The 22,810-nt window shown below is 37.7% G+C and overlaps 2 protein-coding genes across 3 annotated transcripts; one reads left to right on the forward strand and one right to left on the reverse strand.

Annotated features, from left to right (window-relative positions):
• Window positions 1–2,091: 2,091 nt before the first annotated feature.
• Window positions 2,092–6,039, reverse strand: LOC133764321 (olfactory receptor 4A47-like). 2 transcript variants are annotated; one of them, XM_062197989.1, is made up of 2 exons: window positions 5,126–6,039; window positions 2,092–2,164 (listed from the first exon to the last, which is right to left on the reverse strand). In XM_062197989.1, the coding sequence occupies exons 1-2, from the start codon at window positions 6,037–6,039 to the stop codon at window positions 2,092–2,094; spliced, it is 987 nt and encodes a 328-aa protein (XP_062053973.1). The 2 variants fall into 2 exon arrangements, with proteins under 2 accessions (XP_062053973.1, XP_062053974.1); XM_062197990.1 differs by lacking the exon at window positions 2,092–2,164 and having other exon boundaries at window positions 5,110–6,039.
• A 14,257-nt stretch (window positions 6,040–20,296) lies between these two features.
• Window positions 20,297–22,135, forward strand: LOC133763690 (olfactory receptor 4A47-like). The gene is made up of 2 exons (XM_062197477.1): window positions 20,297–21,221; window positions 22,029–22,135. The coding sequence occupies exons 1-2, from the start codon at window positions 20,297–20,299 to the stop codon at window positions 22,133–22,135; spliced, it is 1,032 nt and encodes a 343-aa protein (XP_062053461.1).
• The last annotated feature ends 675 nt before the right edge of the window (window positions 22,136–22,810 follow it).

Here is a 22,810-nt window from a genome sequence, read left to right on the forward strand (position 1 = left end):
TCAAGAGCTGATAGGTAATAGAAGTACAAAAATAAGAGGAGACAACCACAGGAAGGACATTAACATCTGGAGAACTCAAACACTGAAAACAGTCTGGCAACTTCAAGACAATGAGAGGCTATTGTACATGAATGGTAATACAAAGGTAAGACAGAACAGTAAACCCGGCCAGGCAGGGAAGACTTTCCTAAAGAATTTGAATTTCAGTGCCACCTGCAAGGCCAGCATTCCCTGCGAGTGCTGATTTTAGTCCCAGTTGCACCACGTCTGATCCAGCTCCATAATAATGCACCTTGGGTAGCTGTGGAAGATGGGCCAAGTATTTGGGCTCCTGATACCCAAGTGAGAGACCAGGATGGAGGTCCAGGCTCCTGGCTTCAGCCTTGCCCAGACCTGGACCACATTGCAGTCATTTACAGAGTGAACCTGTAGATGGCAGACCTCCCTCTCTCCCTCCGTCTCCAACTCTCCTCCTCTCTATGAAACTTCCTATCAAATGAATACATAAATCCTTTTCAAGTTTGGAATTTCAATTGTCATTATTTTAATACATGTAATGAAACATCTGTGAAGCATCTAATACTCCAATATGTTTACAGTTGTAAATCTCAAAAATGTTCTGATTTTTTAAATGAATAAATAAATTGCAAATATCAAAGTTAAATAAATAAATAAGAAAAAATGAGAATAGGAAAATATGGCAGATTTCTCAATTTACAACGTGGGAATATCCAAAACACTGCAACTTCAGGCAGTAGCTGCAGTCCTCACCAGCACAAAAGCCACAACCAGCCTGTGTGACAGTCCAGTCTGCACCACCCAAACCCTTTCTGTAAACCGTCTAACCCCTGTCTGTGTACCACCTGAACTTCCCTTTCTTTTTAAAATTTATTTCAAAGGCAGAGAGAGAGAGAGAAATTTCCCATCCAGTGAATCATTGCCCAGTGGCCACAATAAACCAGGAATAAGGAATTCCATCCAGGTGTCCCACATAGGTGGCAGTGGCCCAATCACTTGGACCATTACCAGCTGCCTTCCCAGCAGAGCAGAACAACCAGAACTCTAACTAATGCTCGGATGGGGGTTGCCAGCATCACGTGGAAACCTAAACACTGCACCACAGCCCTCCTTCCATGCACCTCCAAGCTCCCCTTGCATGTAGTGGAAACAAATTCCACAGTGTTGCCAATGTAGAACCAGCACCAACCAGAAATACCCAACATGGCTGCAGGCTCTGACTCTGAGATGACACTGTAATGCCATTATGATAAAATTAGCATGGCTGGTACCTCCACTCCAATCATGCATCTGACACCATGACTTGATATTTCCCAAAAAGGACACAGAAATGGGTGGTACTGGAGCTTGCCTCCAAATTCCACTCACTTTTGAAAGGTCAATGAAGCCTCTGCACAGACAGCTGCAGACCACCCCTAGCCTCATGATAAAGGTACAGTCCCAGGCTTGTCAGGGGTTTTTTGGCTCATTCTTTCTCTCTTTCTCTCAAGCTTCCCCACATTTAGTTCTTGACTGTGCTTTTTTTCTTGGTTTTGAGTATATATTGCTTTCCTGGACACCTTATGCCTCCAACTTGAATTTTTTCATATGCAGAGGGAATAGCCTAGAGTAACCCCAGCCAGGGGCCCTGTTGCCCACAAGAATTCTGTTTCACTTTAGATTTTTCACAGATACTCCACAGAAGGTAGTGAGCAAACCATTTGCATACGAAGAAGTCCATATTTTATCAATAATATCCCTGCCCTTCCAGTTCTTCATGTTCCTTTAATTGCTTTCTTCCTATGTGTACATCACAATCAGAGACACGCATAAAATTTAAAGAAATAAGCAACTCTCTTCAGGACAAAACAAAACCCATTTCTGAGAGCTAATCGATAACTATAAAAAACCCTCAGTGTTGTGTAGCCGCCCCGAAAGTCCGCTAGGAACCTGCATTCACCACATAAAATCCAAAGAATTGTATTTCTTTCTCACCCTGCACTTTGGATGAAGGCATGTGAGTTGAATTATGCCTAACAGGAGCCTCCATATGTTTTTTTTTTTAATAAAAACCTGACTTATTTATTTATTAATTTATTTTAAATGCAGAGTTTTAGAGACAGGGAGAGAGAGAGAGAGAGAGGGAGAGAGAGAACTTAAAACCAGGGTTTCACTTTTTTTTTTTTTTTTTTTTTGGACAGGCAGAGTTTTACAGAGAGAGAGACAGAGAGAAAGGTCTTCCTTTGCCATTGGTTCACCCCCCAAATGGCCACTATGGCCAGCGCGCTGCGCCAATCCGAAGTCAGGAGCCAGGTGCTTTCTCCTGGTCTCCTATGCGGATGCAAGTCCCAAGGACCTGGGCCATCCTCCACTGCCTTCCTGGGCCACAGCAGAGAGCTGGACTGGAAGAGGAGCAACGGGGACAGAATCCGACGCCCCGACCAGGACTAGAACCCGGAGTGCTGGCGCCGCAGGTGGAGGATTAGCCAAGTGAGCTGTGGTGCCAGCCAGAGGTTCACTTTTCAAATGGCCACAATGACCAGGGTTGGGCCAGATCAAAGCCAGGTACTTTAAACTCCGTCTAGGTGCCTGACAAGTGGGGAAGCTCCCCAAGAACTTCAGCAATTTTCTGTTGCTTTCACAGGCACAGTAGCTGGGAGATGTATTGAAAATGGGGTAACCAGGACTTGAACTGTTGTTTCATATAATAAATCCATTCTACTTAAACATGCTAGATATGATTCTGCTTCTTCAGATAAGAACTGTGAAATGTGCAAATTCCCTATATATGCAACATGGCATAATATCACAACTCATTAGCAAAATACCGTCAAAACACCAATGGCATATCACCTCACCCTAATTAGAATGATTACATAAAACACAGAAATTCAAAAATTGGTGAAGAATGGAGAAAGAGGAACTCTTACACATAGCTGGTGGGAAAGTAAATTATTACATCCATTGTAGAAAACATAATAGAGATTCTTTAAAAAAATAGAAATAGAACTTATATACATTATGAATATATCCAATCATTATATCTAAGAATCATCCAAAGTACCCATCATCAGATGAATGGATAAATAACTGTGGTATATGTACATACACATTGGAATAGTATTCAGTCACACAAAAAAGAATGAAACCCTCTCACGTGCAGCAAAATGTATTGAATTGGAAGACATAATTTTGAAAATAATTCACTGCACGCTATCCTTTACATGTGGAGGTTTAAAAATATTCAATCTGAACACAGAATAATGATTCCTATAGGTAGAGAAGGGTAGTCTGGGTAGAATGATTTGGATAATGAGTATCAAAACAAAGTTAAATAAAAGCACTAGGGGCCGGTGCCGTGGTTCACTTGGTTAATCCTCTGCCTGCGGTGCCGGCATCCTATATGGGCGCCAGGTTCTAGTCGCGGTTGCTCTTCTTCCAGTCCAGCTCTTCACTGTGGCCCGGAGGCCACAGTTCTCTATGGGGGATCAATAACACAGCCAAGAAGAATGTAAAGAATTACTGAAGATCATAAAAGGAGACTTTACTGAATAAAAACACATATGCTCCTCGTGGAGACCAATTTTCAAATACATAGAGATATATGAACTTCCATAAATAAATAATTCACATTAAAAATAGCAGGCCTTTGTTTTGTGACTAATTTATTTTACACTGAATTTAGAAACATGCATACACAAAAATAGGCATGATTCCCAAAGAATAAGAAGCAACTATAAGGATTTTCGGTTATACAAAAGGCATTATAGATGAAATACAAAAGTATTATCCATTAAGTGGAACAAAAAATGTAGAAAATATGAGCTGGCATTGTGGCACAGTGGGTAAAAGCCGCTGCCTGCAATGCCTACATCCCGTATGAACACCAGTTCAAGTCCTGGCTACTCCACTTCTTATCCAGTTCTCCACTAATGCACGTGGAAAAGCAGCAGAAGATGGCCCAAGAACTAGGGACTCTGCATCCATGTGGGAGACCTGAAAGAAGCTCTGGGCTCCTCTCTCCAGCCTGGCCCAGCCCCAGCCATTACAGCCATTTGGGGAGTAAACCAGTAGATGTAAGCTCCCTCTCTCTGTCTCTACCCCAGTCCTCTCTCTATAACTCTGCCTTTCATATCCATAAAATAATCTTTTTAAAAATGTAGAAAAGTGAGTCAGCGCCATGGCTCAACAGGCTAATCCTCCACCTTGCGGCGCCGGCACACTGGGTTCTAGTCCTGGTCGGGGTGTCGGATTCTGTCCCAGTTGCCCCTCTTCCAGGCCAGCTCTCTGCTGTGGCCCAGGAGTGCAGTGGATAGCCCAAGTACTTGGGCCCTGCACCCCATGGGAGACCAGGAGAAGCACCTGGCTCCTGCCATTGGATCAGCGCGGTGCGCCGGCCGCACCGGCCATTGGAGGGTGAACCAACGGCAAAGGAAAACCTTTCTCTCTGCCTCTCTCTCTCTCACTGTCCACTCTGCCTGTCAAAAATAAAAAAAAAAAAATTAAAGAATCAAAACAGATTATAGTGAACATTCTGGGAGTAGCACCGAATGGCATTAATGAAGGATTGATGGAGTTTTTATTATTTACACAATTTACAAAATTGTATTTGCATAATTGTATATCACTGTACTTTTCTTGCTAAACTATCATTTGTTTTATTTCACAAAACAGACTTGTTACATACTAAATATTTCATATGTAATATAACTGAATTTGAGTAAACAGAATTTTCTACACAGCATTAAAGATGCTAACTGTATAATAAAAAAGCAATAAAAAGGCAAAAATTAGAAAGAAAATTTTAAATATGAATGGATAAAATTATTAAAATCAATGTAATTATTAAAAAGTTACCCATAATTCATTAAATATTGTGTATTAACTATCAGTCATATATGCATTATGACATACTATGTGAAATGGAATAAAAAATATTAAATAGAATACTAGAGAGAAAAAGTTATTCATAACCAAACATAAGGTTAATTCTTTAAGAATAAATAATATAAGAATTTTGAAGGAATATATGAAAAATCTGCTTTCAAAAGACTCTTGGGTCCAAGGAGATGAACCCCAAGGGAAATGACTGTCTTCATGGAAAGGGTAAACTTAAGCTCTATCCAATGATACTTGTTTCCAACAGAGCTTCTTCATGGCATTTGTCATCTCTGAGTTTCTCAGAGTGTAGATTAAGGGGTTCAGCATGGGGGTTATGACTGTATAAAACACACTCACTGATTTGTCAATGGGGAAGGTCCTAGCAGGTCTTGCATACATGAAAATGCAGGGAACAAAGAAGAAAACAACCACAGTGATGTGGGAACCACAGGTCTGGAGAGCTTTCCGTCTCCCTTCCTGGCTAAGGTTCTTTAAAGAGTTCCAGATGACACCGTAAGAGATGAGTAAGAGCAGAAACACAACCGCACAGATCACACCTCCATTGGCTGCCACTAAGAGACTAGTGACATACGTGTCAGTACAGACAAGTTTCAGTAAGGGGTACATGTCACACATATAATGATCAATGATGTTGGGGCCACAGAATGGGAGCCCATAAATAGTGCTGAGTTGAATGACTGAATGCAGAAACCCTCCAACCCAGGACACTACCAGCAGCACAACACACACCCATCGCCTCATGATAACCAAATAGTGCAAGGGCTTACAGATGGCCACATAGCGGTCATAGGCCATAGCCAATAGAATAAAGACCCCTGATCCACCAAAGAAGTGCTCTATAAAGAGCTGGGTCATACAAGATTGGAAGCTTATGGTGTTTTTCCCAAAGAACAAATCTGAAATCAACTTAGGCGTAATGGCTGAGGAGTAAAAGACATCCATAAAGGATAAGCAGGCAAGAAAGAAGTACATTGGTGAGTCCAGGGTCTTACTGACAGAGACAGTCACGACAATGAGCAAGTTTCCCACAACAGTCAGAATGTAGATGATCAAGAACAAAACAAGAAGTATTTTCTGTCCCTGTGCATTCTGTGTAAGGCCCAAGAGCACAAAGTAAGTCACATTGTTCCTGGATTCCATCTCTTCTTTCACAGCTGCTGATTTCAGATGTAAAGTATTGTTTCCCTAAAAATAAGGGTGAATATATTAGCTATATGAAAAGTTTAATGTTTTATTTGTTCATTCTCTAAAAATGCATATGAGGGTCTATTCATGTTGATCAGCTGTAAACATGCAAATTATCAAGATGGGTGAGAAATGGCCCCCTATACTTAGTGACTGGATACATAATCACTCATTCAAAGAAGGACAAACCAATTTAATAATTGTCATAAAAGCATTCACATTATTATAAGGGGTAATAAAGCTAAGACATCTTAATCATACTGGAATGGGTAAAAATAGATTTACACGAGGTAAGTATCATATAAATTTACTAAATTTTAACAGCTAAAAATCGCTGAAGGTAATTCACATATTCAAGGTGCATAGAGCTAATTATTCATAGATCTTTGCCACCAGATTGACATCTCAAATTGGAAATCAATTTACTATTTCTAAAACCTTTTAAATTGTTTCTATTAACCTATTCCTTCCTAAGTGTTTTTACATGATTAAATTATATCACCTGCCACATTATTATTCATGCTAAATGTCATACAAGATCTTTCATTCTGCTCTTCCACTCAGATTATTCATCAATACATTTTAAAAACATTGCTAAGTCTACCTTCAAATCATCCCCAAATTCTATCATCCTCAGTACCTCCCAGTTTCCTCCACTCTACTTTAATAGCCTCTTTCAGGTTCTCACTATTTTAATGTTCCAGAGTACAATGATCTACTCACACGAAACAAACCAAATGATCCCTTTTAGATCTCATTCAGATCATATCACCATCGGCTCAAAACTCCTACAGTAACTTCCCATTCTACTTTCAACAAACTATAGTATTTCTATACTGCCTACAGGAATCTTAATGAATTGGATTGAGGCCATCTTCCCAAATTCATTTCTTGGAAGATTCCACATCCATCCTATTCTAGACAGTCTTGTTGTTCTTCAAATATCATTACGCTTTTCCATTTCCTTGATTTCGTTTTAATACAAGGTAATTTCAGAAATCAGAAGCAGTGTAATGCTACAATAAATATAAATATTATGGAAATGTGTATTGAAGTCTACACTTTTATTGATTGATTCAATCAAAAAACCTACATTGTGATATGCCTTATATATAAACTGGACTTTGAGATATCAGAGATTCTGCTTACTCATTTAGGATAAAGATTTAAAGACTAGGAGTCACATCATAAGAAGAGAAATATTGTGTTAGCTTTTCATCTAACTCTACTACATTATCAAGTAAATGTATAGTGCTTGGTTTAATGATCCATAAATAAAACATACATATATATGTAAGCAGAAATAGTTTTACATTACTCACATTTTGGGAAGTCATCACCCTGAGCTATAATTTTCAGATTTGTAAACAAAATATTCTATATATTTACTTAATTTTTGGTGAGGATTTAGTGAGTTGAAATATATGAAAGTAGTATTACAGTACTTGGAAAATTATGGATTAAAGAATAAACACTCCATTTTGTGCACTTTGACATATATCACAAGTTTATTTCCCTCTGAAATGCAAAAACACAAGATAATGAAATTGTCATCTGTTAAGTTCCATTGAAATAGATCAAAGAAAATTTAATGAATGGAAATACTAATAGTGCCAGAACACCTGGCATTAGTTTTGCAACATTCTTTCAAATGCTATGATTCTCAACCGTTTCATACATATAGATTTATATACACATAGACACATGTATCACCACATGTAATTAATAAGATTGATATCTGTGGTAATATATGAGAGTTGTTCAAATTCTACAGTTGAATAAACAGATCCAGATAATTCAGTTAATTTTCCCATGATCGTATATTTTTCACTGACAGAAATGTAATCAGAAACTACATCTTCTTGACCTTCAAAGCTTTTTTAAATTATAAGTTTTTCTACATTTCCATTCTTCTAAATTCAAATTTCCTATATAACAGGAAAATGTACACAATTAAAAAGCCTAAATTCTACTATTAACTGTTTCTCTCATTTTTGGAGTCTTATTCAGAGTCTGAAAGAAAGATTTTTAACTGATGCATTAATATGTGGAAATGTCTTTTCCATACTTTATAAAAAACAGAGACAGAGAGAGATTTTACTTCTTGATTACATACTTGGTTTCTCTTGATCATGCTATTTTCTTCACACAGTCTTCTAAATATTTAATAAAAGTATAACTACTTGCAATGGAGACATATTTAAAGCAAGTTATAGTATATCATACTATACAAAAATAAAAATTAGAAATTCCACATTAGGTAAATGCATCAGCAAGATAAACAAACCCAACCTCTGCATAAGAAGATAGCAACTAGTCATGTTACCAGGAGATATTGCCGCTAATATTTTACTTCTCTTCTAGTAAATTCAAACAAGAAAAATTATTCAGATATTTGACCTATCTAGCCAAATGTCTTTGTGGTATTTTGAGAAAGCATTCTTGCAATAAGTAATTGCTCATCTGTAGACAGTTGTATCACACCTTAAGAATATAGCATCTTCTCCAACAGGAGTCAAAATCACTGGACGATTTATATCTCCTAACCTCACATAGCCCTGAGACCTGCATCTGGAGCTTGTCCAAGATTCACGCTTAATTAAATTCACTGGGATTTTCCACAAAATTTTTAAACATTTGTATATGAACAGGTCACTAGATCAATCAAATGACCAGGGTCAGGGAGGCTCAACAAGGAGGCAAAAAGTGCTTCAGAACCATTGTTGACGCTATTTCTAGTCGATAATAAAATGTCAGTCTTTATGTTCCAACAAGGATATGTATCACTTACTTCCCCTATCTTGTCTTAACCCTGACTTAGCTGTAATAACTAAAATAACTAAAAATTAATTCAATTATTCATATTCTTAAGAATTTTACTGAATACCTACTTGATTCCAGGTTCTAAACCACAAGCTAGAGATGCTTAGTTAACAAAACACACACACACACACACACAAAATAGGATGAAAATTTCCCTTCAATGACCTTATGTATTTTAAGAGTCAAACATTAAAACTGGTAACATCATAATATGGGCAATGATAACTTGTGACTGATGCTAATATGGTGACAAGTAAAGTAATGAGAGAAAATAAGGGGGAGGATAATTTACTCTGTGTAAGAGGGAAACAGCCATATAAAAAGCTGACATTTAAGATGAAGTCCAAAGAATAAGACAATTCTACCATAGGAAGGACTGTTACATCTGGAAAGCTATAACACTGAAAAATTCCTTGGCAGTTTCAAGATAGTGAGAGGCTGTTGTACCTGAAGGAACAGTAAACCTTGCTAGGCAGGGCATAGCTACCAAGGAATTTGGATTGCAGCACCACCTGCAAGGCAAGCATCACACCTGAGTGCTGGTTTAAGTCTCAGTTGCTCCACTTCTGAACCAGCTCCCTGTTAACGCACCTGGGAAAGCTGAGGAAGCTGGCCTAAGTGCGTGGGCCACCCAAACAAGAGGCCTGGATGGAGGTCCAGGACCCTGGCTCATTCTGGCCCAGACAGCCCTTGCAGCCTTTTGTGGATTAAGCCTACAGATGGAAGGTAGCACCCTCTTGCTCTCTTATTCTCTCTCTTCCTCTCTGTCAGTTTCTTCCTTTCTCTCTCTGTAACTCAACCTTTCAGATACAGAAATAAATCCTTTAAAAATTGAATTTGAGTTTCATTCAAAGTTATTTTTAATGCATGTAATGAAACACCTAATACCCCAAAAGGTGTACAATTTTATACCTCAAAAGCATTTTATATAAACAAAACACCAAAACCAATAAATAAATAAATAAGAAAAAATAAAATGACAATAAGGAGAATACTGCAAATCTCCCAATTAAAAATTTGGAAATTTCCCACCACAGGTTGGATTCAGGCAGCTACTATAGCACCTGCATTCTGTACCAGCATGACAGCCCCAGCCAGCCTGTGTCACAGCCGGATCTGCACCATCCAAACCTTTTCTGTACACCATCTAAACCCCTGTCTGTGCCCAATTAAACTTCCCTTTCTTTTTTAAAATTTTTTTATAGGTTATTTAAGACAAGGAAGAAAGAAAAGGGGTGGGGAAGAGAGAGAGATATCTCCCATCCAATGGTTCATTGCAAAAAAGGCCACAACAAACCAGGAATAAAAAATTCCATCCTGGTGTCCCACCTAGGTGGCAGTGGCCCAATCACTTCGACCATTACCAGCTGCCTTCCCAGCCAAACAGAGCAGCCAGAACTCTAACTGATGCGCTGATGGGGGTTGTCAGCATCGCAGGCAGAAACCTAATGCTGCACCACAGCCCACTTTCCACGCACCTCCAAGTTCCCCTTTCATGTAGTGGAAACAAGTTCCACAATGTTGCTAATTTAGAACAAGCACCCACCGGAAATACTCAACATGGTCGCAGGCTCTGATTCTGAGATAATAGTGTAATGTCATTATGATAAAATTAGCATGGCTGGCACCTCCACTCCAATCATGCATCTAACACCATGACACACTCGGTATCTCCCAAAAAGAAATGGGTGATACTCGAGTCTGGCCCCTAACTCCACCAGTTTTGAATATTCGATTAAGACCCTCCCAGACAGCTTCAGATAAGCACCTCTGCCTTAGGATGGTTTTGTTAGGGGCATTTTATTTATTATGTCTTTCTCTCTCAAGCTTGCCCACACTTAGTTCTTGAGTTTGCACTTTGTCTTTGCATTGAGTAAATTTTTTTTTCCTGTATACCTTTATGCTGACAACTTGAATTCCTTCACATGTGTAGAGAATCATCTAGAGTAATGCCATTCTAGTGCCCAGTTGCCCACAAAATTTTTTATTTGTGTTTCCCTTTCCACAGCCACGGCCATAGAGGTACACAGTTAAAAAAAAAGTGTATATGAAGAATCTATACTTTTATCAATTTTCCTGCTCTTCAATTTCTTCATGTTCCTTTAACTACTTTCCTTCCTACATGTAGGTCAGAAAAAGGGACATCCATAAGTTTTAAAAAAATAAACAACTGTCTACAACTTAAAACACAACACATTTGTGAGATCCAATCTCCAGCTATAAAAACCAACAGTGATGTGTAGCAGCCCAAAAATTCCCCTAGGAACATTCAATCACCACATTAAATAGGAAGAGTTATATTTTTTCACCCTGCAACTTGGATGCAGACACCTGAGTTGGATTATGGCTAACAGGAGCATCCTTATAAGTTTAAAAAAAAAAAGAATTGAAAGGCAGAGTCACAGAGACAGGGAGAGATAGAGAGATAATCCATCCACTGATTCACTCCCCAAATGGCCACAGTGGCCAGAAATGAGCCAGACCAAAGTCAAGACCTTGGAACTCCATCCTGGTCTCCAAAGTTGGTGCAAGCAGTCCAAGCACTTGGGAATTTTCTGCTGATTTTGCAGAGAGGTGGAATGTGTTCCAGATTCAGCAAGCTCCATAATTGTATATCATAAATCCTTTCTCATTAGACATGCTAGTCAAGAGTCTGCATTTTCAGGTAAGAATTATGGAGTATACAAATGGCCAACAACATTTCACTCATATGAAAACATAGTATGAGAGACAGAAGGATGTGGGATCATGAGTATCAAATCACAGTTAAGGAAAACAGTAAGTTCCTGGCGTCACACGTCATGGTGGGAAGACTATAGTTCCCAATATCATATTAGATATTTTATGAGTGAAGAGAAGAGAGGAATTGGAAGTTTCCAATCATAAAGTGATGTCAAAGAAGGGGAAATGTTGATTATCATGATTGGCTCAGTTTGCATTATATGCCTGTGCTAAGTGTTAAGTCATCAATGTATGCAATTATCACTAATATACAATTTTAAATAGATATACTTGTATATACCAAATTGAACAAAATGTCTCCATTTCTATTTATCAACAATAATGAAATTTCATCAATTCCAGAGGCATTCAGTTAACAAGTATTCATTTCTCAAAAATAATTACTCTTACGTGAGTTAAGTAGAGATGACAGTAATTTCTTTGTTGAATATTTATTAAGAATTTATTCTGTGCCAACCTTTGGTTGAGGTGCTGAAGATGTTGTATTGAACATACATCCATACAGGTAACAATACTAATAAATATGTCACTGCATTTTAAGTCTTTACATATTCTGACAGAATGGTATGTTGACATCAAAATCAGAGTTAAAGGCTTTTTTTTAACTCTTAAACAAGTATTGTCAGGAACAATCTGACCAACAACTGGATTACCTACAAGTCCTCAGAAGTATGGGACCAGTGAATAAGAAAAGAGGAGAAATGGATTCAGTTATGGCCAAGGGGTGGGAGCTCTTATCACCAGGAACTCCTTCAAGTACAGCCAGCTTTTACCAATTCATCACAGCGGGGAGAGATCATACATAACCCTTTCAAAAAATTAGCAAAGCACCTTAGGCAAGTTGAAAGCTTCTATTTAAATTTTGGAGCAATAAGGAATGTTCATGATAACTAATATTTATGAGCATTCAGTTCCACTAAGATTTTACATAGCTCAACTTATTAATTTAAAGGTGTAATGTTTCCCAAAAAGCTCACATTCTAAGTGACAAAGATAGGAACTGAATTCAGGATCACCTTCCTGAAAGAACAGGCTCATGACCACAGTCATATACTAAATCCTATCACCCATTTTCAAAAATGTATATATAATGATGATCCATCATATCAATATAAACTAATTAAATTAAGACTTTCAATGTAAATGACTAATCAAGATTATAATATTATTGAGTTTTATTGCAAATAATGCATGAAGAATAGATGACTTACTTTGGGGTTTGAAGAAGAAAAAGAAAAGGACCAGACGAGATGTCCCAGCATGTTAGAATACACACAAAGATAAAAAGAGAATGAGTGCTTGCAGGTGTCCTAATTTTCTACAGTGTTTCATTTATGTTTTATAATTTGAAAGGTAGGGGCCGCACCGTGACTCACTTGGTTAATCTGCCTGCAGCACTGGCATCCCATATGAGTGCCAGGTTCTAGTCTCAGTTGTTCCTCTTCCAGTCCAGCTCTCAGCCGTGGCCCAGGAGGCATTTGGGGAGTGAACCAATGGGAGGGAGACCTTTCTCTCTTTCTCTCTCTCTCACTGTCTGTAACTCTACCTGTCAAATAAAAAATAATAATAATAATTTCAAAGGTGGTGAGTATTGTATAAATAATAAATATCGAGAATTTTATGACCTAAAAGTTTCTGCTTTAAATGTTTCTTTCTTAATGAGTTGAATCCATTAATAGTGTTAGGATATGCATATGATGTATAGGAATATTGCTCAAAGTCCATGCAAAGAACTCCTACTTCAGAGATGTGGGGGAAAAGGGACACAAACCCACTGTTGGGTGGGAATGCAAACTGGTTAAGCCACTATGGAAGTCTGTCTGGAGATTCCTCAGAAACCTGAATAGAACCCTACCATACAACGCAGCCAGAAAAATGTTAGCCATCTCTTTTATAAGGTCTAAAGATTAAATTGTGCATCCTACAGATTCATTTATAATAGAATTAGTTTCCTACCTTGAAGAGAATAGAGAAATGAAAGAACAAGTTGGGCTTCCTTTCTGCTCCTTTTTCAATCCAGCTCTTTGCTATGGGCTCAGAAAGCAGTAAAAGATGGCCCACGTGCTTGGGCCCCTGCACCCACCTAGATACCCAAAAGAAGCTCCTGGCTCCTGGCCTTGGATTGGCCCAGCTCCGGCTGTTGCAACCACTTGGGGAGTGAACCAGTGGATGGAAACCTTTCTCTCTCTCTCTCTCTCTCTCGCTCTCTCTCTCTCTCTTTTCCTCTCTCGAATAAATAAATAAAACCTTAAAAAAAAGAATCACCATCTGAGAATGATAGCTACACTACTATGTTCATTCCAGCACTATTCACGATGGTCAAGGTGTGGAATCAACTTACATGTCCATTGTTGGATGAATACTTAAAGAAAACATGGTATACACACACAATGTAATATTACTGAGCCATAACAATAAGGATATACTGACATTTGCAGCAAAATGTATGGAGCTGGATGGTATTATATTATGTGAAATAAACCAAAGAAAGAAAGACAGATATTGTATGTTTTCTTTGATATGTGAAAGTTATAAAAAATCTTATCTGAATTTAGGATAGTGATTACTAGAGAATGGGAAGAGATGGGGAGAGGAGATTGAGAGAATTTGGATAATGGTTAGTAGTAATAGTAATAAGTATAGTGGTAGGTAGTGGTAATAAGTTCCATTGTTTCACAGCATGGTGGGTGGTAGTTCAAAATTATGTGTTATATATTGTATGAAAAACTGGAAAACTGGTTATACTAATATCTAAACATAAAGAAAATGTAAGGAATTGGAGGACATGCTAATTACAAGATTTGACCAACACTGAAAAAATGTGTTGAATTGTTGAATATTGCACTGTATTCCATTAAAAAAGTCGTATATAGTAATAATTTTTTTAAAAAAATTGTAGAGGCCGGCGCCGTGGCTCAACAGGCTAATCCTCCGCCTTGCGGCGCCGGCACACCGGGTTCTAGTCCCGGTCGGGGCACCGATCCTGTCCCGGTCGCCCCTCTTCCAGGCCAGCTCTCTGCTGTGGCCAGGGAGTGCAGTGGAGGATGGCCCAAGTGCTTGGGCTCTGCACCCCATGGGAGACCAGGAGAAGCACCTGGCTCCTGCCATCGGAACAGCGCGGTGCGCCGGCCGCAGTGCGCTACCGCGGCTGCCATTAGAGGGTGAACCAACGGCAAAGGAAGACCTTTCTCTCTGTCTCTCTCTCTCACTGTCCACTCTGCCTGTCAAAAATAAAAAAAAAATTGTAGAAACAGTTTCAACCATTTTTTAGTGAAGACAGGATATCATTCTTTTTTATGGCTGAATAGTATTTCATCATGTATTTGTACCAGAATTACTTTATTCATTCATCAGTTGATCAACATCTGAGTTCATTCCATATCTTAGCTGTTGTGAGCTGAGCTGCTTTATACTTGGGGGTACAGATAACTCTCATATGCTGAGTTCATTCTCTTTGGTCAAATTCCTTGAATCAGAATGACTGGGTCATATGGTAGATCTATTTTCAGATTTCTGGAGAATTTCCATTCCGTCTTGGAGACCATTAAGCTTGGTGAAATAAACCAGTCTCCAAAACACAAATATCATGTTTTCCCTGACTTGTGGTAACCAATATACAAAGTACCAAAAACAGTAAAGTGTATGAGCAAAATTGAGATTTTGAGATTTGATTTCTGTTTATAGTCCTAAAAATTACAAAAATATAAAACATTTTTAAAATATAATAATTCACCTGTGTACCTATCCAGACCTGGGGCTTTCTATTCTGGAAAGAGCTGCAGACTGAATATTATTGTAGCCTTGAAATCCATATGTTGAAAGCAAACAGTATTTTTTGAAAGATTTTATTTATTTATTTAAGAAGTAAAGTTACAGAGAGAAGGAGAGATATAGAGAAAGGTCTTCCATCAGTTGGTTCCTCCCCAAATTTCTGTTTTTGGCCAGAGTTGGGCCAATCCAAAGCCAGGAGCCAGGAGCTTCCTCCAGGTCTTCCACATGGGTGCAGGGGTCTAAGCAGTTGGACCATCTTCCACTGGTTTCCCAGGCCATAGAACAGAGCCTGATCAGAAGAGCAGCAGCTGGGATATGAACTAGCACCCATGTGGGATGCCCAGCCTACGTTATCTCAGCACCACCCAACAACAGACAGTATTAGGAAGTGGGGCCTTAGGGTAGAAATTAGATCATTACAATGTAGCTCAGATAACTGGAATTACTACCTTTAAAGGAAGCCCTTGGATGAGTCTTCAGATAGATATTTCTCTCATCCTGGGTAGGTTCAATTCCTGCTAAAGCTACACCAGGTTATGCTGTAGTAAAATCATGTCTCCTGCAGGTCAATTTTGTTAAGAAAAAATAGAATATGGAGGTTGTTTCATTCATGTGTTTCCTTTCCCCTTTCCCTAAAGGAGAATGTATTTCTCCAATATTTACTGTGAGGAGCATGTAGACCTCACCTAAAAATTCACTAAAACATTTTAAACTCACAGAAGTGGGGCACTCCTAAGCACTGGCTCCCCTGGACTTTTATGTGTCAGGCTTGTACACACTGAGCAGTTCAAGTTTTCCTTCTCCCTCCCCCAGTGCCGTGGGAGTTTCTGCTTGTGGGTTCCTGCTCAGGGAGATGGAATTTTCCGTACCTGCAGTTTTGAGGGGAAGTAGTCTATCCTATGACTTCAATTCTCAGAAGGATGTAAGAAGAGTTGCTGATGTTTTTTCGTTTGTTTATTTGGCTTTCTACAACTTGTGATGGCAGAATGCCAACCTATCCTATAAGTCCCTTACGTGATGGACCAGTAACAAGAAGTTCCCCTTCCTCTCATTTGGAAAGAACTTTAAATGAAAGCCTGATTCCTTACCAAAATCTGCCTGGTCTCCAAGGTTTGCTTCCTGCTATCTCTTTAACTTCACCTTCTTTTCTCTGTGTTTCCTGTCCTCCTTGAGGTACAACCAAGTTGCATTGTCTTCACTTCCCGAGCCCTTCACCTATAACAGGGTTTCACAAGGGCGCAGCAGCTGCTCATCCTCTGCACTCAGCTTACATATCACCGTCAAAAAGGCTTTCTCTGGTCACTGATTCACAGTGGTCTCTCTGTCTTCTTTTCTGCCGTAATGCCCTATTGATTGTTTCATTAGTATTGATGACAGATTGTTATTACTTGATAAGTGGTTCTCATTTTTATTTCCTGGCTCCATTACAAGATACAAAGTCAATGCAGGTAAGACTATGGATTACTTTCCCCTAGTTTTACTAAGTATTTTATCCTCAGCTAATAGGGTGGACCCTGGAAAAACAATAGAGGCTCTTAAATTTTAAAATAAATAATTACTTGTCAAAGTAAAATAATTCTTTTTAAAAATATATCCAACCTCACGCCAGTAGGCAGAAACAATTCCACTGAGGTGAAAAGGGGAGATAAGAGATAAACACATCATTGTTGGAACAAGATAACTGAGGCTTCATTGTATTCTCCATTGACACTTGTCCCATAATGATGCTAAAGCTGTATTTGTTACATTTTCCTGATTCTGAATATGAGCTTTATCTAAAATATCTTTACATATCAGTGTCATTTTAACAACTTGTGAAACATCTCCATGAATATAATTAAGCAACAGTCTGCCTTAGACATGTTCCAATCGCAGGCCTCATGATTACTGTTGTTACAAAGACTAACATCTTCAGTGATTTTTACCGCTGCCAGGTTGAAGACGCTTCGTCTTAGGAACTGATACAACTATTTCAGAAGATACATATGAGATTTAAAGCAAGATGTCAAAAAAGAAAGACATATGAATGCCCTCTGCAAATCTCAAGCCCGACTATTTGGGCATACCAACATTATGCAAACTTCTGGGCTAAACCACTGAATGGTAGTTACTCTTTATTTATTAAAGTTACTAGAAAATAACTTGTGAAAGAAAAATATCCCTATGAGAAAGGTGGGTTGTTATAATCTTATGTTGGCTTGGGAATTTTTTTTATTTGAATTTCTGTCAAATTAACTTAACATGGAAAATTATTATTTTTTTTTCTCTTTGCACTCTTTGAAACAGATTTTCAAATCAAGTAATAGCTACCTGAAATATTTAGGACTCTGCACAAAAATGGATAGACATAGTTATAGGATTTCAAATATATTCTCAAGTAATAATACAGTCTTTTAGCTTTTATGTGCATGAGTGGAGGTAAAAAGTAAGACTTTAGCACTTAGAAGTGGGAGCCAGGCTTCATCATTGTGTGACTTTTTCATTACATAGGAAAATATATTATTTGAGTTTGTAAACAGTGAAATGTTGAAAAGACTTCTGCTGGCAACACATCAATTTTACATATTTATCATGAATGTATTAAAAATTACATGAGCAATCATGTTATTTTCTCAAGTTATTCTTCCTTCTGGAAATATAGGAGATTCATAGTGAAAAGGTGATTCCACAGGCAGCACCAGTTTCTCTCCTTGCTGACATAACCCCAGGTATAGACCCTGAGCTTGAATGCTTTCGTGGTCATTTAGAGTAGCCAGAGTTTACCTTATTTAATCAGCATAATACAACATATGTGTTTTATAAGCAGTTCTTGGATGAATAAATACATAAAATACTGAGCTTACTGTATGCCTTTCTACAATACTAACGAGGTCCTGATGTCTGCTTCTGGTCTCTGAAATTAGCAGCTACCACAGAATAGATGGAATAAAAGAGATGGAAAAGTATTTTTGGATATTTGAGGAGTAGTAAAAAGGCTTGCACAGATGAGCATGGAGAATTTCCAACGATGGATTTTGGCAGGTGTATTGCAGCCATCAAAGGGCTCTTGGGCCAAAATAGGCAGATTGTATTTTATTCAGCATGTTATATGAATTTCCCATAGAGGTTTAGAGTGATGTGGTATTAGATTAAAATGACTATTTTGAATGGGTGAGGGAAACACTGCTTAAGGTCCTAATGAAACTAGGTATACATGGCAGGATGCTTAGTAATAGACCAGGTACCTACAGATTACAGTGAGAATAATCATATTTACAGTGTATTATAAAGATAAATTCAACAGGATTTTTTAAATGCATGAATGGGTAATATGAAAGGATTAAGGTACAGAAAGATACTTGTCAGTATTTGCATGAGCAATAACATGAAGAGTGGTGCTTTTCTTTAGATTGAACAAAACTAAAGTAAACTATATTTATTGTGAAGTGATTTTTAATTTCATAAATGCTAAATTAATATCTGGAGATGTCACTTAGATAGCTGCAGATGGAAATTTGAAAAGCAGGCAAGAGATATCCGTAGGACACACAATTTTACAGTGCCTTAGCATTTACAGATTAGGAAGAACAGGAAAATTCAAGTAAAGGCACTAAACAGGTTTCAGCGAGATGGTAGGACATAGGGAAATGATACTTATCAGCCATATATCATATCAGGTGGCACAACTATGGCCTTATTGTGTCTCCCAATGTTCAAACTCAGGATTTGATATTCTAAACTCCAAAACCTTATTTATGGATAAGACTTCACAAGGGTAATCAAGTTAGGATGGATCTCAGATAACATGATTGGTATTTTTATTAGATAAGTAAATTTGGATATAGGGCAAACACCAGGTGAACACAAAGATGGTCATCTACAAGCCAAGGAGAGAGATTTGGAACAGGTCATCCGAGGAAACCCAGTCTGTGATTTGATTTTGAGTTTCTAAGCAGAATTGATACAACAAATTCCTGTTATTTAAGATATCCAGTTAGTGCTACTTTCTTACATTAATTATACAAAAATATAGTTTTTGGTACTGAGAATTAAGTTCTTGCAATAAATTTCTAAAACTGTGAAAGTGGCTTTGAAATGGGAAAATGGGGAGATGCAGAAACAGTTTGCCTTGAAGAGACTGTTGGCAGAAACAGACAGGAGGAGGTGACCCAGTGAGGACTCTGAAAAAGGAGGATGGTAGAGAAGACATCTAGTGTTGCAGAGAATATACACTTCCATATTGTAACAAGCAGGATGTGCTAGAAATATTAGTATGAAGGTGCTTGTAACTGAGGTCTCAAATTGAGAAACATGTTCTTGGAAAGTGGTGGAAAGCCAATCATTTTTAAAATATGATCATGAGAAACTAGTATGGTATTTTGTGGGTGCAGTCTGACCTTTGTAATTTATTCTACTCACCGGTAATTTGTATATTACCTTAAGTAAGTCTCCATTAGTCTCTTGTGGCTTTATGTATGTTGCATATGTTTATGGAATTTTCAACCCATTCTCTTCTGCTGTTCCACTTCTACTTTAAACTAATGGATATAAAGTATTGCTTTATCTGAAAGACTTTCAAGATCCCAGTTGACTTGAAAGTTCCAACACAGAATTCACAGAACAACACAAGTAAATGTATTTATAATGACACCTATGTAATTGAACTTTATTTGTCTATATTATATATCCCATCATTTAGGTAGTGATCAACTTGCTTTATTTAGCTCGTAATCCCAATATCAATGGCAGCAGCATAACACAGTAAAGGATCCCTATGAATTATTTCAGTCTATGAATAGATAAAGATTAAGATGAAAATACTCCTAAAGAAGGATGTTTTCTTTGTTTTGTAGGTTAACAGTTTCTAATAAAAGAAATGAACACCTACAAAGGATAGATGGAATCAAAGAGAAATGTCACTTACTTTATCCTCTTGGGTCTCACACAGAATCCAAAGGAACAGAAAATTCTCTTTATCATATTCTTGCTCTTCTACATTTTGACCATGGTGGGAAACTTGCTTATTGTAGTGACTGTCTCTGTCAGTAAGACCCTGGACTCACCAATGTACTTCTTTCTTGCTAACTTATCCTTTATGGATGTCATTTATTCCTCAGTCATTTCCCCCAAATTGATTTCAGACTTGTTCTTAGAGAAAAACACCATATCCTTAAAAATTTGCATGATTCAGCTCTTCACAGAACACTTTTTTGGTGGGTCCGAGGTCTTTCTTCTGTTGGCAATGGCCTATGACCGCTATGTGGCCATCTGTAAGCCCTTGCACTATTTGGTTATTATGAGGCGATGGGTGTGTGTTGTGCTGCTGGTAGTGTCCTGGGTTGGAGGGTTTCTGCATTCAGTCATTCAACTCAGCACTATTTATGGGCTACCATTTTGTGGCCTCAATGTCATTGATCATTATATGTGTGACATGTACCCCTTACTGAAACTTGTTTGTACTGATACCTATGTCACTGGTCTCTTAGTGGCAGCCAATGGAGGTGTGATCTGTGCGGTTGTGTTCCTGCTCTTACTCATCTCTTACGGTGTCATCTGGAACTCTTTAAAGAACCTTAGTCAGGAAGGGAGACGGAAAGCTCTCCAGACCTGTGGTTCCCACATCACCGTGGTTGTTTTCTTCTTTGTTCCCTGCATTTTTATGTATGCAAGACCTGCTAGGACCTTCCCCATTGACAAATCAGTGAGTGTGTTTTACACAGTCATAACCCCCATGCTGAACCCCTTAATCTACACTCTGAGAAACTCAGAGATGACAAATGCCATGAAGAAGCTCTGGGGAAGAAAAGTCATATCAAATAATCCATAAATTGACCCTTCTCTACAAAGATAGTTGTCTTTAGGGCTCATTTTCTTGGACCTAACAGTCTCTTGAAAACTGATTTATATTTTCTTTTCCTTCACAGAATTTGTATTAATCATGTATAAAAAATTAACATTGCATTTTGGCTATAAGTAAGCTGCTTTTTTTTTTTAGTAAATCTCCAATTATTTTCATATTATTTCACCTAGGAAAGCATAATGTATGTACAACTCTGTTTCTTTATCAATAATTCATGAATTAGTGATTTTAAATTTTATAAGCACATTTATTTTAATTATTACTGTATTAAATCATACTTGAATTTCTTCCTGAGAGTTAGTTTTAATTATAGTTATTATGTTTTAATTTATTGATATTTTATTATACTAGTTAACATTTTAATGAATGGACAAAGTTCTTTTTTATTCAAATTCATTTGTATTATTCAAAATATTTAACATATGACACTTCCATTTTCAAAATAAGACAAGTGATAAATATAGTAATGAAAATAAATATTATACAAAATGTATAAATTAAAGATAAATTTCCATCAATTTTTCACTAAGGTCATCCAGTGCTTCTCACAGAGCATTAATTATAATCTATTTCTTATAATTCTTCAAACAGTAAAATTTGTGAACGTAAGCATAGTTACATCCAACTATATATCTATATGTCTCTGTCTATAAAAGTTTAGGTATTACCACTCAAAATCTTCAGGTTCTTTGCTTGTCATTCCATATAAGCCTATTTCTTCTCAGATATTCTCATATCACTACACTTTATTATGTGTACGAGTGCTGCTGGATCTGGTTTTCCTCATGTTGCCAATCTTTCAATTTGACAAATAATATTACTGTAACTATGTGTCATTTAGAATGTGTTCCTAGACATGTTAGTTCCCAGATGTAGAATTTTGGGACTCAAATGTATATGTATTTAAAATGTTGTATTCATAATTATTAACAAAATGCCATCCATGAGGTTGTACCAACTACACTCTTGCCCACAGCCATCAAGAATGCTTCTGTTGGTGCACATTCTCCTCAAGTATCTGGCAAATATTTGAGATATATGACAATATACTTCATTAGTCACAATATATTTAATCTATATATGGTAATTCAAATTCCTTGCTTAACTTTGGTAGAGAGAAAACATTTATTTCATTTTTATTAAAAGATATTAATATCACAAAGTGAGGAATTTATGACAGTAGTCATAAAGTGGGAAAAGAGGAGACTATTGTCAAATATATATTAGGATTCAGTGAAGTAATATTTCTAACTAATGCCGAACGATGTGACATCCAAATGATTCTTATACTCCCTCTATAAAACTTCCACTAATAAGAAAAAACATGTGATATTTGCCTTTGTAGTCTGACAACATTGTAGAGAAACACATTTTCTTCATCCAGTCATCAGTTGATCTGTATATAACACACAATGTAAGTGTATTTTAGGGGCCGGCACTGTGGCATAGCAGGTAAAGCTGCCACCCGCAGTGTCAGCATCCCACCTGGGTGCCAGTTCAAGTTCCAGCTGCTCCACTTCCAATCCAGCTCTCTGCTATGGCCTGGGAAAG

Source organism: Lepus europaeus, chromosome 7 (assembly GCF_033115175.1).
Source record: "Lepus europaeus isolate LE1 chromosome 7, mLepTim1.pri, whole genome shotgun sequence".
Lineage (NCBI taxonomy): Eukaryota > Metazoa > Chordata > Mammalia > Lagomorpha > Leporidae > Lepus > Lepus europaeus.

What these genes read in the sequence shown, in the direction of transcription:
- LOC133763690 (XM_062197477.1), top strand. Translation starts at nt 20,297, where the DNA reads ATGGAATCAAAGAGAAATGTCACTTACTTTATCCTCTTGGGTCTCACA. An exon ending in AAAAGTCATATCAAATAATC is followed by an intron (nt 21,222 to 22,028) that starts CATAAATTGACC and finishes ACGAGTGCTGCT; the next exon opens with GGATCTGGTTTTCCTCATGT.
- LOC133764321 (XM_062197989.1), bottom strand. Translation starts at nt 6,039, where the DNA reads ATGGAATCCAGGAACAATGTGACTTACTTTGTGCTCTTGGGCCTTACA. An exon ending in CTCTGTTGGAAACAAGTATC is followed by an intron (nt 2,165 to 5,125) that starts ATTGGATAGAGC and finishes AAAAAGTGAAAC; the next exon opens with CCTGGTTTTAAGTTCTCTCT.